Here is a 14,400-nt window from a genome sequence, read left to right on the forward strand (position 1 = left end):
TGATTTTAATAAATGAAAGACCTAACTCAAAGATAGGTTTGTTCTTCTATTTATAATACAATTCAAATACACTCTAATGACCATAATGCCCTTATTCACTAATTAACATCCTAACACACATAATAATAATACTAAAAGACTAGCATAACCATTAATAATTATCAACATAACACTTCCTCATCAACAAGAATTTTTGAACCTATGGAAAAACTTGAAACTTACCAGATTGATCAGGATAAGACGACTTGGCAAGAGTCCCTAGCTCCTTCAAGAGTGCCTTTTGTGTTGAGTTAGCAGTTCAACCCTTGCTCAAGTAGTTCTTTGAATTTTCAGCATCCTCCAAATCAACTATATTTTTCAGCTGAGACAAAGGAAAGCCCACATCCTCATATTCCCGAATTTGTTCCAATAACAGCTATTACCGTCTTCATACTAGTCTTCCACTTCATTATCCCAATAAGATATATGATCTAGCTGTTGGTTATTTCACATCACCCCTTGGCTGTTTCCTTGCTTAAAAGAATCTGTATTATCCATACCCGAAGCCCTGCCCCAATTCCTACTTGTTATTACTTCAGTTTCCATGACATTTTCTGCATATCCAGCCTTCCGTATAATCGTCACGTCAATTTTCATTGTTTTTTGATCCACAGTTTTTGCAAGATGCCTTGATTCTGCTGTGGCTGTTTATCTATTCTACCATCCCCTTCTAACAATGTTTTGCCAAAAGACCAACAACCGACTTAGCCTCTGGAATTCTCAGTGAGAATTTTCCCTTGGAAAAAAATAATCTCTATGCCAATTAGGCATCGAAATTTATTGGTATTAGCCGCCTCTTGGGCTTCTCATTGTTTTTACCCAAGGGTAATGAGAATTTTGTGTCCAGAATTTGCTGAATTGATGTTGAGTGCACTCCTCGTCATTTGCCAACAATGTGCATCTAAAAACTCTAGCAACCCCAACCTTCATCCTATTCTTAGCACATGCAAATTGGATCCTATTCAAAGGAGAGCACTTTCCTATCAATAATGATAGAAAAAACAATGATAGAGGAGACCTCTTATGTCAAAGAAAGCTGAAATGTCAGAGGTTCTTGCGATATGACTTGAGTGTAGTTTGAAGACCAGAGAAACTAGAGTTAATCAAAAGTCTTCCCAAATGCGAAAGGAGGACAAAATCTATAGAAGGTCGACTAGACTTTGATAGACAAGGAAAATTTGCCGAAAGGGGTGTGGGTCCTAAAGAGAAGCAATAATAGAGAAGTGTTACTTTAAGTTTGTAGGATTTTGGTGTGACTACTGACATAGATTATTAGAATGATAGGATTTGGGTTTTAGAGAAAAGGAAAGTCAGAGTCCTGCCATGCTTGCTCCAGTTTTAGATTTTATCTCTTCATTTTGAGGCATTGTATGTCCTATAATAGGTTCCATTCTTCTACCAATTTTAGTCCAGGAAAATATCCCATGTCCATGTTCTCAGTGTTATAACCGAAACTCCGTGTATTGTTTATGTCGTTTGGTATATCTCCCACTAGTCCTTGGGTTATTGGCTCTGTTGCTACTCCCATATGACAATTGCCACCAACTTCTTTTCTATCCTCTAGTTCTCTAAAAATCTACCAAAAATTACCCTTGCTGTTGGGTCCACTACTACAATTAAGGGGATAGAAACAATAAACCCTACTCCCTCCATATCGCTTACTTTTGGTTTTTGCATTTCTAAATCTTCCTTCAACCTCATGTCGCTTAGTAAGATTATGAAGTCATTGAATTGTTCCGTGACCTTATTTTTTGTTGTTATTCAGGTTCTGAACACAAAGGAAAATGATTGGCACGGGACGTGAGGTTCATGGACTTAACTAATGTGAGTTCCTCTCTCCTCCTATAGCCTGCAATGTCATTGCTAAACCACATTAAATCCATTGTCGCCTTTGTCATCCGTCATTGTGCAAGTTAAAACAACTAGTTCCTACTTTGAGTTGAGTGTGAGTCTTGTCAATTAGTAAAGCATCATTGTGTTCCCTTTGCTTCTCCAAGTTAATAAATGGGTGTTAGGCCTCTCAACGATGGGGAGATGGTGGAATTGTCATCTTTGTTATCTTTATTGAGTGGGAGTAACCTTTCTTTGGGAGGGATGCTTGCTCTTGGTCTTTGGACCAGCTAGGAGTGTTTTCTTGCAAATGTTTTTTTGAATTTTTGAATTGTTCCAACTCTTCTTTCTAGTTATACTCTACTACTGGAAGGCTAAGGTTCCCCCTAAAATAAAGGCTTTCACTTGGTTGATTGTGCTTAATAAGATAAATACTATTACCTTTTTGCAAATTAGGAGACCTATGCAGGCTCTCTCTTTTGATGTATCTGCGCTTTGTCACGAGAACTTTGAGATAGCTTCTCATCTTCTTCTGCAATGTGAATTTGCTTGGAGAATATGGAATATGCTTTTTGGTGTTACGAGAGAAGCTGGCTTTGTCCTCCCTTGGAAGTTTTTTAGAAATATCCTTCGCAAGCTTTGGTAGAAGGAAGGATAGGGCAACTTTATGGAAGTGTGGCTTTTTCGCAGTATTATGAGGATCATGGATGGAATGTGATACTCAAATATTTTCAATGAAAAAACTTAACTAGATGCTAGTTTGGGGAAAAAATAAGTACTTGGCCTCTTTGTGGTGTGTTAGTTTTAGATTTTTAAAAGAAGCTTATAGGAGTTTCAAAGAGATTTGAGGAACACACTAATTTGATTATCTTTTTTTCTTGGGTCTTTTTATTTGTTTAATCTTGGAGTGTCTTAGTTTGTCTCGAGAGATATCTCATTCTTCCTCCTGTAAATTCGTTATCTATTAATGATATCTTCTTTTGCTATCAAAAAAATAAATGTTTGTCCATTCTGATGTTTGGGGTTCTAGTCGTATCACATCAAAATGGGGTTTCGGTACTTTGTTGCATTTGTTGATGACTACTCTAGAATGACTTGGCTGTACTCAATGAAATATTGTTTTGAGGCCTTCTATTCTCAAATAGGGGCTTTGTTTGATATGCTAGTCAGGATACTTCATAGTGATGGTGCTATGGGGTTCTTCAGCACTCAATACAGTACCTATATGACTAACTCTGTTATGATCCATGCACCATCTTGTGCTCACACTCAATAAAGTGGAGTTATAGAGTGGACAAACATACATATTCTTGAAGTCACTCAAGCCCTATTATATCAAATGAATGTCCTCAAAGTTTTTTGGAGTGATGCCATGCTCACTTCTTGCTCTCTAATTAATAAAATGCCATCCTTTCTTCTTGGTTTTAAAGTCCTATATTCAGTTATCTTTCCTAAGGTTCCTTTTTCCTCACTTCCTCCTTGTATATTCAGCTGTGTTCTTTGTCAATTAGTTAAGTCCAAGAATGAAAAAAATCTGAATTCTCTATTTGAATTGTTCTTCGTATCTACTTGTTTTAGAATATGCCAGTATACAAATGATTTAATTTGAAATTTTTTGAGAAGCAAAGTTTTCCTATAAATGGGCTTTTGTTCAACAGCGAAAAAATTCTTCTTTACTTTGCAAATAGGGGGGCATTTACCTTCTTATTCTTCTTTTTCCCCTAATGAAGTATTCCTATAATATTCCTGCTCTGTCATTTTGTTTGAGACTATATTATTGGAAATTTGTACCCAAGGCTTTTCTCAGATGGTAAAGGGTTGAGGGTGGGGATGTGGGAAATTCAGGTTCCAATATCACCAACCAAAAAAAATAAAAATAAAAAAGGAACTTTGCATTTCTTGGATGCTTTAATATTTTTCTTTGAGCATGGGCTTTAAATTTGGTGTATGACTCCATGTTTTTATTGGCATTGCAAGCTTGTTAACTCTTAAATTCTGCATACTTATTACTCATTCTAGTTCGACTCTTAATCCTGTGCTGTACACTGCATATTTTAGACATTGACAATTATATCATTGTTGCTTTTTTATTTTTTTATTTTATTTTATTTTATTTTTTTCCAGCAATCCTGAGCAGTCCAAACATTTGGAGACAGCAACAATGCGCATTTGTGATGTATGCATTGATTTTGTGAATTTAAGGTCTGAAGATTACAGTGAGAATAGTCGCATTCCCTCAATGGTATAGAGTTATTTCAGCAGTTATTTATAAAATATACATATATATTCCTGCTAGAGTTATGTAAAGAATATATATTCCTTTTAGAGTTGTGTGCATTAGGAGGGTTATTTATTTATTTATTTTTTATTTTTTTATAAGTAAGATGAAATTGATAAAGAGAAAGATTCATGTACCTGACTATAAATAGTTTTATAAAGGCCAAGTTGCTGTTGACTTGTTTATTGGAATTTGAGCCAATTAAAAGACTCGTGTGTTTGAAAATGATTTAGATGGAGTGTCCCTAGGGCTTTTAAGGAAATTCTATTTTTGTCTTGCTGTCCTGGACTTGGTCCCATTAGCATCTTCGCTCATCTAGTGGAGTGTCATAAGACTTCTCTCTTATTATTTTAGTTAAAATTTTTCTCTGATTGTTTCTTTTTGTGCCCTCGTTGATCACCTGCACAGTGATGGCCCTTTCATGTGGTCAAAATCAAGGGAGGCTCCCCTATATTTAAGGATCAATAGGTTCTCAATGGGAAGAGCATTTTCCTAAGGTTACTCAAATTTTCCTCCCAAGGCCTATCCTGGACTACTTTCATATCCTTCTTCACATAGGAGGAGTTAAGTTAGGGGCCAACTCCTTTCCGGTTTGAGAACATGTGGCTTCTGTATGACAGTTTAAATGAAATGGTTAAACAATGCTGGTCTACTCTTCATTTCAAGGGGAAAGCAAGCTCTGTGGTTGCCTCAAGATTGAAAGGGTTGAATAAAAAATTGAGATGGTGGAACAAGAATATCTTCGGCAATATACACATGATGAAAAATGTGATACTGGCATTTAGGAGCTGGATGCTAAAGAGCTTGGACAAGGCCTCAATGTTGATAGGAAGGCTAGTAGACTTATACTCAGGAAGAGCTTGCTGATGTCATCAACATGGAAGAAATCACTTGGAGACACAAATCCAGGCTCTATGCCATAAGGAGGGGGACTAGAACACTAGTTTCTTCCATCAAAGTGCAAATGCTCGCCATAGGTTCAACATGTTGACAGGAAATGAAGTTGATGGGGATATTCTAGTTGAAGAAGTGGATATCAAAAAGGGCATTTATGGTTTTTACGAGAACTTTTTCACTGAAGCAGAAACATGGAGACCAACAGCTGATGGCATTAATTTTAGCACCCTTGGCCCTCCTACAGCACAAAGGCTTGAAAGGCCCTTTGATGAGGAGGAAATTTATCAAAGCTCTTAAGACAGCAAAGGAGAAAGCGCCCAATATGTATTTCTGATGATTTTTACAGAACAGGCAGATTCCTTACTACTATCAACTCAACCTCTGTCATCCTCATTCCCAAGAAAATCAGAGGGCTTGCAAAACTGCTCAATCAGCTTGGTGGGCGGCATTTATAAGCTTCTTCCCAAAGTCCTCTCGGCGAGGCTTAAAAAAGCAATTTTGGAAGTTTTTAAAAATGCAATTTTGGAAGTTATCATAGGTACCAACACGCCTTTGTGGCTGGCAGGCAGGCAGATCATGAACCCAGCCCTAATTGCAAACAAATTTGTTGATGCCTATAATGAGAAGAGGATTAGAGGAGTGGTTTGTGAGCTGGACATGGAGAAAGCATTTGATCATGTAAATTGTAACTTTATCCTTATTGTTCATCATGATTATGGAAGTTTTGAGCCTTGTGATTAATGAAGCTATTGAAGGAGGCCTTCTCAAAGGTGTTTGTATAATAAAAAGTAGTAGAATCTGAAAGTTTCACTTCTTTTTATGGAGGACACCATCATTTTTTGTGAAGACTACCCTGAGCAAATCCTCAACCTCAGGTGCATTCACCTCTAGTTTGAAGCAGTTCCAAGCTTGAAAGTGGGGATGGTAGTGTGATTTGTAGTATTTGGGAGGGTAGGTTTAAGAGTTGGGGGGGGGGGGCGGGGCTTCTTCCTTCTCGGGGTGTGGCTGGGGGAATCCTCATTTCGTGGGATACTCATTTAGTTGTTAGAGTAGATAGTCCTGTATGGTTTTTTTCTTTGTGTTTTGTTGGAAGTGAAAGGTAGGGTTAGTGCTGGTTCTCGTCAGTTTATGGCCCTCACAAACATGCTTTTTGGCCTTATTTTTTGGGATGAGTTATTCGGTAATTATGGTTTTTGTTATCCTGGATGGGTTTTAGGGGCGTGATTTTAATATGGTGAGATTCCTTAAGGAAATGAAAAGGGGTGGGAGGTTTACTTCTAGTTTGAAAAATTTCATATTTTTATTAGAGAGTGTGGTTTGAGGAATCTTCTTTTGTGGAGGGGGAGTTGGTAGTTGTTTAGATAGGTTCTTGTTTCTAGTGAGTGGAAGGATTAGTTTCGTAATCTTTCTTAGAAAGTCGTATCTAGGCCAGTGTTGGATTGTTTCCTTGTTCTTTTAGAGCCTAGTAAGTTTAAGTGGTGGCTAACTCCATTTAGATTTGAAAATATAACTCGGTCATAAGTCTTTTCAATCTTTGGTTAGGAATGTTTGGAGTGAGAATGTTAAGAAGGGTTGGGAAGGTTTTGGGTTTATGAATAAATTAAACCACCTTAAAGAAGAGTTGAAAATCTAGAATATTGAAGGTTTTGAGGATTTTAGGGTGAAGAAAGACAACATTTTAGGTGAGATTAATTTGTTGAATTCAAAAGAAGAGGAGAGTCTTTTGGAACGTGATAAGGTGAAGAAGGTAAAGCTGATTAATGATTTAGAGGATAGGAAATTGAGGAGTTGGAGGCAAAAGACGTAAGTGGGTTAGGGAAGGTAACTAGAATTCTTTCGTAGTTTGGCTACTGGTAGGAGGAGGAATATGATTACAAAATTGGAATTGAAGGAAGGGGTGCTTACTGCTGACTCTTCTTTGACTACTAAGGAGATTATAGATTTTTTTGCTAATTTGTTTATTGAGGAGGAGGTTTGTTGGCCTATGTGTGAGGGTTTGGATTGGAGTACTATTTGTAGTGATTAGATAGGTGATTGGGGTGGCCTTTTAAGGAAAGTGAGGCTAGAGCAGTTATGTTTAAGAAGGAGAGGGATAAAGCTCTGGGTCTTGATGACTTTAGTATGTATTTTTTCAAAGATTGTTGGGATATTTTTAGAGGGGATTTAATGAAGATCTTCAATGAAATCTTTTTCGTGGAATTTTCGTAAAAGCATTAATTCTACTTTTTTCACTGGAAAAGAAAAAACATAAGAATGGTGTAGGAATTATTATAGACAAAAACTTAAAAAGATAGCGTTGTTGATGTAAACAGAGTAGGAGATAGAATTATAAAAATCAATATGGTATTAGGTCAAGAGATAACAAATATCATTTGTGCTTATGCTCTTCAAGTAGGCTTAGCTGAAATTTTTAAGAGACAATTTTGGGAAGATATGGATGGTATTATACAAGGCATACCAGGGATTGAGAAAATATTTATAGGAGGAGATCTGAATGACGTGTTGGAAGGGATAATAAAAGTTATGAGAGGATACATAGAGGATATGGATATGGAGACAAAAATGAGCCCAGGGAGATGATCTTAGACTTCACTATGTCATATGATTTTAGAATAATGAATACTTGCTTTAAGAAGAGAGAAGGTTACGTAGTAGCCTTTAAAAGTGGACAGAATAGAAGTCAAATAGATTTCTTTTTAACTAGTAGGGTAGATCGTTTATCATGCAAGGATTGTAAAGTTATTCCTGGTGATAGCCTAACCACATAACATAAAGTCTTAGTGTTAGATATATGTATTAAAAAATGGAAGAAAAAGGATAAAATAAACCAGTGTAGAAGAACTAGGTGGTAGAACCTAGAGGAAGAAAATATAATAAAATTTAAAGATAAAATGATCAAAGATGGGGATTGGACTGTAGAGGATGGGATGGATACAAATACTCTTTGGACTAGTGTAGCTAGCTTTATTAAAAAGATAGCAAAAGAGATTTCAGGATAAAATGTAGAAACATGGATAATTTTGAAAAGTATATAGTGGCGAGAAAAGTTGCAAAAAGGGCCGTTAGTGAAGCTAAATACAGATCATTTAATAGTTTGTATGATAGATTAGATACAAAATAAGGGGAAAGAGATATATTTAAACTTGCTAAAGTTAGAGAAAGGAAGAATAAAGACTTAGGAAATGTAAAATGTATAAAAAGTGAGGATGATATTGTCTTGGTCAAGGATGAAGACATAAAAGAAAGATGACGAAATTACTTTAGTAAGTTGTTTAATGAAAACCAAATAGAAGGTTTAAACTTGGATTTGGAAAATGCGGAAAAGACTAAAAATATGAGATTCATTCGCAAAATTAGAGTTAACAAAGTTACGTTTGCACTAAAAAAGATGAAAAATGGGAAAGCTATAGGACCGGATAACATCCCAATTGGAGTTTGGAAATGCTTAGGTGATAACGGAATTAGATGGTTAACTAATTTATTTAATGCAATTATAAAAAACTAAGAAAATGTCAGATGAATGGAGGAAAAATATTTTAATACCTATATATAAAAATAAAGGAAATATTCAAAATTGTAATAACTGTCGTGGGATTAAACTTATGAGTCATACGATGAAACTATGGGAAAGGGTAGTTGAACAAAGATTAAGGCTAGAAATGAAGGTCTCAGAAAATCAATTTGACTTTATGCTTGGGAGATCTACCACAAAAGCTATATATCTTTTAAGAAGATTAATGGAAAAGTTTAGGGAAAAGAAGAGGGACTTGCATATGGTATTTATTGACCTATAGAAAACATATGATAGGGTACCTAGGGAAGTTCTATGGTGGGTTTTAGAAAAAATAGTATATGCAGTAGGTATACTGATGTCATTAAAGATATGTATGATGGAGTAATGACTAGATAATGACCAATGTTTTAAAAGGCGAAGGTGTAAGGCGAGGCGTTTTACCCTCCGCGAGGCGAGGTGTAAGCCTCAAGGCCAGGCGTAAGCATTTTGGGACTGTATTTTTTTAAAATAATTTGTAAATAAAATCAATTTATATATAGTAAAAAATGAGAAAAATTTTAGAATAATGGAGAAAAAAATAAAAGCATAATTTTTAAATATCATATAGACCAATTTTAGCTAACAAACACAAACAATACATGTTAAAAAATAAGCATGAGCCATAACATTACAAAAAGAAGAGAAAAAGCCAAATTAAAGCATCACAATGTCTCATCATCTAAGATTCTTAGCTAATTTCTAAGAATCTAAATCTAAATCAACAAAGTTCAGAGGGAACTATCAAGATCTTCATCAAAGTCCTCATCTTCATCAAACTCATCTATAGTAGGAGTTCTTCCACTTATAAATTCCCCCTCTCCCACTTCAACATCATTGTCTTCCTCAATTGTGACCAATTGTGAATCTACAATTGAGTTTAAGCCATTTAAATTTTTAGATATTAGAAGAAATTTTCAAATTTGAGTGAAACGATAATAACGTGACATTTTAAAGAACTAAGAACCTGCTCAAATGTGCTCCAATTCCTTTGACATCCACTAGCACTACATGTCAGGTTAAGAACATGAATAGCAAACTTCGTCAATTCTAGGGTCTTTGTCCCAAAATGATTCCACCAATCAGCTACAAAAAAAAAAAAACATGTTTAAGTTTCAAGTTATAGGAAGAAACAAGGATAGAGTACTACTAATTAACTAATTTTTATTGAAGTATTATTTTTACTCGGGCTTCTCAACATTCTAGAGTCAATAGCCACTCGAGTCCCAAAATCCCCTCGTGCATTATCAAACAAATTCAATTGGATGTCTGCAGTTAGCCTCGCTTCATATCTCAACATTCTATCCATGCATTCAAATGGTCCTTTCTTCACTTCTTCACAATCTAAGAAGTTCTCCTTATAACGCAATTAGGGATTTAGTTAATATCCATCAGCATGTAAAGGGTGATGAAGTTGTGGAGTCCATCTATTATCTATTTTTCTCCAAATGGGTCCATACTTCTTGGCATTTCTAGAAAAAATTGTAGCAATTTTTTCCTTCGCCGAATCCATCAACTCATAGAGAAACCCCATGGCTTGTCTTTCCTCAGAATCAACTTCCCTTAGAACACGCACAAGAGGGACAACAATCTTGATTACATAAGCCACGTGAGGCCAAAAATGCCGGTCAAATAAAACTATTGAGCGAGTCCTTTTTCCTTCATGCATTTTTGCATATGTAGAGGTGCACCACATCTCCGAGAAGAACATAGATTGAAGGGCTTGATTTTTTTTGTAAATACTTTGAAGTGTAAAAAATGCAATTGCAAAGTGCGTCATTGCAGGGCGGATGAGTTCTTTGTTGTTGGTGAAATTCTTCCTCATCATTGCAAGTACATAGGAATGATTATAAATAAATTTCACAACTTGCTTAGCCTTTATGATTGTGGTTGCATGGATCTTCAATTTTGCAATATCCTCCAACATGAGATCCAAACAATGTGCAGCACATGGAGTCCAATAGAGCTTCTCCCTCTTTTCCATAAGCTTCTTTCCACCATTTATCATGTTCTTCGCATTATTAGTTATGACCTGCACAACATTCTCCTCACCAACTTCCTCAACCACCTCATCCATATACTTGAACATCAAGTCCCCATTTTTTATAGAATTAGAAGCATCAATGGATTTTAAAAATCATGTACCAGCAGGAATAATCACAAGGAAATTAAGCCAGACCCTTGAACACCCATCAGTCCATCCATCAACCATGTTGGAACATCCATATTCCTTCCAAGTTTTTTTGTGCTCTTTCAACATGCCATCGATGTCTTTCACTTCATCTTTAAGGATCCATGTCCTCATAGCTTGCACAGATGGAGGCTTGAAACCTGGCCCGTAATTGGCAATACCATCCGCCATAACACGCCAATATATATCATCCATAAAATTAAATGGTAGAGCATTGTTGAACACACAACGACCAACTTTCCTACACATTTCATTTCTTTCTTCCTTCTTCCATTTTGAGTTTAGAGTGGATTGTTTGGATAGTGAAGATGAAAACTTATCCATTGGACCTCTAACCCTAGGGTTAAGGTTAGTCTCACTGTGCTGTTGCTCAATATCTCCAACTAATCGAGACATAGCACTCTGAGTCCCTCCTCCTGGACCCATGCGAATCTCTTCAAGAAAATCATTTCTTTAACACTTTTCTTCTTGGAATTTTTCAAGAGCAATCTTGCACTCAACTCTCACGTTTTGAGGAGCTTTTGGGCAAGGTTTCATTCCTTTCCTTGTACCTGCCAAATGATGTTTAAATCTTGTGGCAGTCCCACTACAAGTTTGATCACAAAATTTGCATCTAAAATATTTTTCTCCATCAACTTCATTTATGTATTTCCAAACAAAATCTTTTTTTTGCCCCTCTGACTCACCTTTAGACATGTTTTTGTTTATTGAACAGGAGCAGTCAGCAGCTGCAGCAGGAAATTAAATCTGAAAGTTGAAAACTGAAATAAACCAAAAGCCAATTGCAACTACCTTCAGTTTTAGAGACAGTGGCAGAGAGTCTCGTGGAGTCTGCTACGAACAACATTGGAGAGAGTGAGAGTTGAATACTCAAATTAGTTCGAGCAAAGACCTCAGATTGGGAAGTGAGAAGAAATCTCGAAGTAGAGAGGTTGTAGGGGGCTGCGGAGAGAGACGAGAAGTTGTAGAGGGTTGCTGAAGAGAGATGAGAGGTTTGAATGGGTCGTCGGAGGCAAATAAGAGGTTGGAAGGATCATCGACTCGTCGGAGAGAGACGGGAAGCTGGAGGAGTCTTCGAAGCCAGACACAAGCTTCGAAAGGGACTAGAGCTTCGAAGGGGTTGTCGAAGAGAGACGATACGTCGGAAGGAGTCGTCGGAGGCATATCAGAGGTTGGAAGGGATGGTTGAATCGTTGGAGTGAGACGAGAAGCTTGGAGGAATTGTCAGAAGCAGTCGTCGAGTTGTTAGAGAGGGAGGAGGATCTGGAGGAATCGTCGGAGAGATACGGAAGCTTGGAGGAAAGAAGCTCTGTCGAGAGAGGGGGGTTTTGAGGAAACAAGTAGTTGTTTTTTTTTTTTAAAATTTTATTTTATATTTTAATCAGGTGTTCCCGAAAGGCGTACGCCTTCCCAAATGAGGCATAAAAGGTGTGATTTTTTGCCTGAGGTGTACGCCTTCTCCCTTGAGGTGTACGCATTTGAGGCTTTATGCCTTTCTAGTTATGCCTTAGGGCTTTTTATGCTCAAAATGCCTGAAGGCACTCTTTACGAACACCTTTTATAACTTTGGTTAGGACTATAGATGGAGAAACTAGAGAATTTCCAATCACCATAGGTGTACATCAAGGATCTACTTTGAGCCCTTATCTTTTTACTTTAGTGATGGACCAATTGACTAAGAGTATTCAAAATGAGGTTCTATGTTGTATGTTGTTTACAGATGATATTGTATTGATTGATGAAACTAGGGGTGGGGTAGAGGCTAAGTTAGAATTATGGAGAGAAGCTATGAAATCTAGAGGCTTTAGGATAAGTGGAAATGAGACAGAGTATATGAAATGCAATTTTAGTAATGGTAGGAGGAATATTGGAGACAAAGTTAAACTTGATGATGAAGAAATAAATAGAACTTGTAGATTTCGATATCTTGGATCTATTATGCAAGCTGAAAGAGAAATTGAGGATGATGTAATGCATAGAGTTAAAGCAAGTTGGGTAAAATGGAGAAGTGCTTCAAGTGTGCTTTGTGATCATAGAATACCCTTAAAATTAAAAGGGAAAGTTATATATGACGACTATAAGACTAGGTATGCTATACGGATATGAATGTTGGGCGACAAAGAAATAGAATATCCAAAAAGTAAAAGTTTCCTAGATGAGAATGCTTAGATGGATTAGTGGTACAACAACAACAGCAACAAAACCTAGCCTTAAGTCCCACTAGGTGGGGTTGGCTATATGAATCCTTTTCTGCCAATTTATGCAATCATGGACTATTTCTTTTGAGAAATTCAGGGATATTAAATCCTTACTCACTATCTCCTCTCAAGTTATTTTAGGTCTACCCCTACCCCTTCTGCTGCCTCCCATCGTAACTAAATCACTCTTTCTCATTGGTGTACTATGTGGCCTATGTTGCAAGTTTTTATACTGAGTCGTCCCTCCCTTATCTTATCTTCTATAGGAGCTACACCTAGCTTACTGCAAATATGTTCATTCCTTAATTTATCTTTCAATGTGATACCACTCATCCATCTAAGCATTCTCATCTCGACAACTTTTACTTTTTGGATATTATGTTTCTTCATCGTCCAACATTCCGATCCATATAGCATAGCTGGTCTTATAGCTGTCCTATAACACTTCTCTTTCAATTTTAAGGGTATTCTACGATCACAAAGACGACTCAGATGGTATGGAGACTTGCAAAGTAGGCCACATAGTGCGCCAATGAGGAAGAGTGAGTTAGTAACTATGGGGGGGTAGTACAGGGAGTAGGGGTAGACCTAAAATGACTTGGAATGAGATAGTAAGGATTTAATAGTCCTGAATCTGTCAAAAGAAATGGTCCATGATCGCATAAATTGACGGAAAAAGATTCATATAGCCGACCCCACCTAGTGGGACTTAAGGCTTGGTTTTGTTGTTGTTGCTGTTGGTGCCAAGAAGAGTAGGTCTGTTAAAGTTGCAAATTTTTCAGCCTATCAATTTAGTGACTAACATGTATATGATCATTTTTAAGTTTTTGGCTGAGAGGCTGAGTTTTGTGATAGGAGATAACTTTTTAGAGGCTCAAGGTGCTTTTGTGAGGAATAGGCTGATCTTGGATGCTATTTTAGTTGCAAATGAGATTGTTGAGGATGTTCGTAGAAGGAGAAATAAAAGGGTTGTTTTTAAGGTAGATGTTGAAAATGCTTATGATTGGGTTAGTTGGAACTTTCCTGATAAATTCTTTGAAAGGAAGGGATTTTTGTCAAAGATGGCAATCTTGGACAAGGGGGTGTTTATCTTATGTTTCTTCCGCTGTTATTATTAATGGAGGGCCTAGATCTTGGTTTAGGGCTTCAAGGGGTGGGGGTTAGGAAAGGAGATGCTCTTTCACTTTTGTTTGTTCTTGTGGTAGATGTTTTGAGTAGATTGGTTTCTAAAGCTGCAGGTAGAGGTTTTGTGAGAGGGATTGGGGTGGGGAATGAGGGGGTTGTGACTTCTCATTTTCAATTTGCAGATGATACTTCTTTCTTTTTAGAAGATCATAGGGAGTCTACTGTGTATGTGCTTTCTATTTCGCAACTGTTTGTGAGGGTCTCTGTTTTAAATATAAATTTTCTTTTCCTG

The 14,400-nt window shown here is 36.8% G+C and overlaps 1 protein-coding gene across 5 annotated transcripts in view; it reads left to right on the forward strand.

Annotated features, from left to right (window-relative positions):
• Positions 1-14,400, forward strand: part of LOC131163740 (tRNA nucleotidyltransferase cca2) — a 93,335-nt gene that overhangs the window by 21,370 nt on the left and 57,565 nt on the right. For all 5 annotated transcript variants that reach the window (XR_009139105.1, XR_009139102.1, XR_009139103.1 and 2 more), the window contains exon 3: positions 3,994-4,111. Coding sequence is in view for 1 of the 5 variants with exons in the window: in XM_058120445.1 (XP_057976428.1) it covers positions 3,994-4,111 (118 nt within the window). In the remaining 4 variants the exon portion in view is untranslated. The remainder of the gene's footprint in view (positions 1-3,993; positions 4,112-14,400) is intronic.

The sequence above is a fragment of the Malania oleifera genome, chromosome 9 (assembly GCF_029873635.1).
Source record: "Malania oleifera isolate guangnan ecotype guangnan chromosome 9, ASM2987363v1, whole genome shotgun sequence".
Classification (NCBI taxonomy): Eukaryota; Viridiplantae; Streptophyta; class Magnoliopsida; order Santalales; family Ximeniaceae; genus Malania; species Malania oleifera.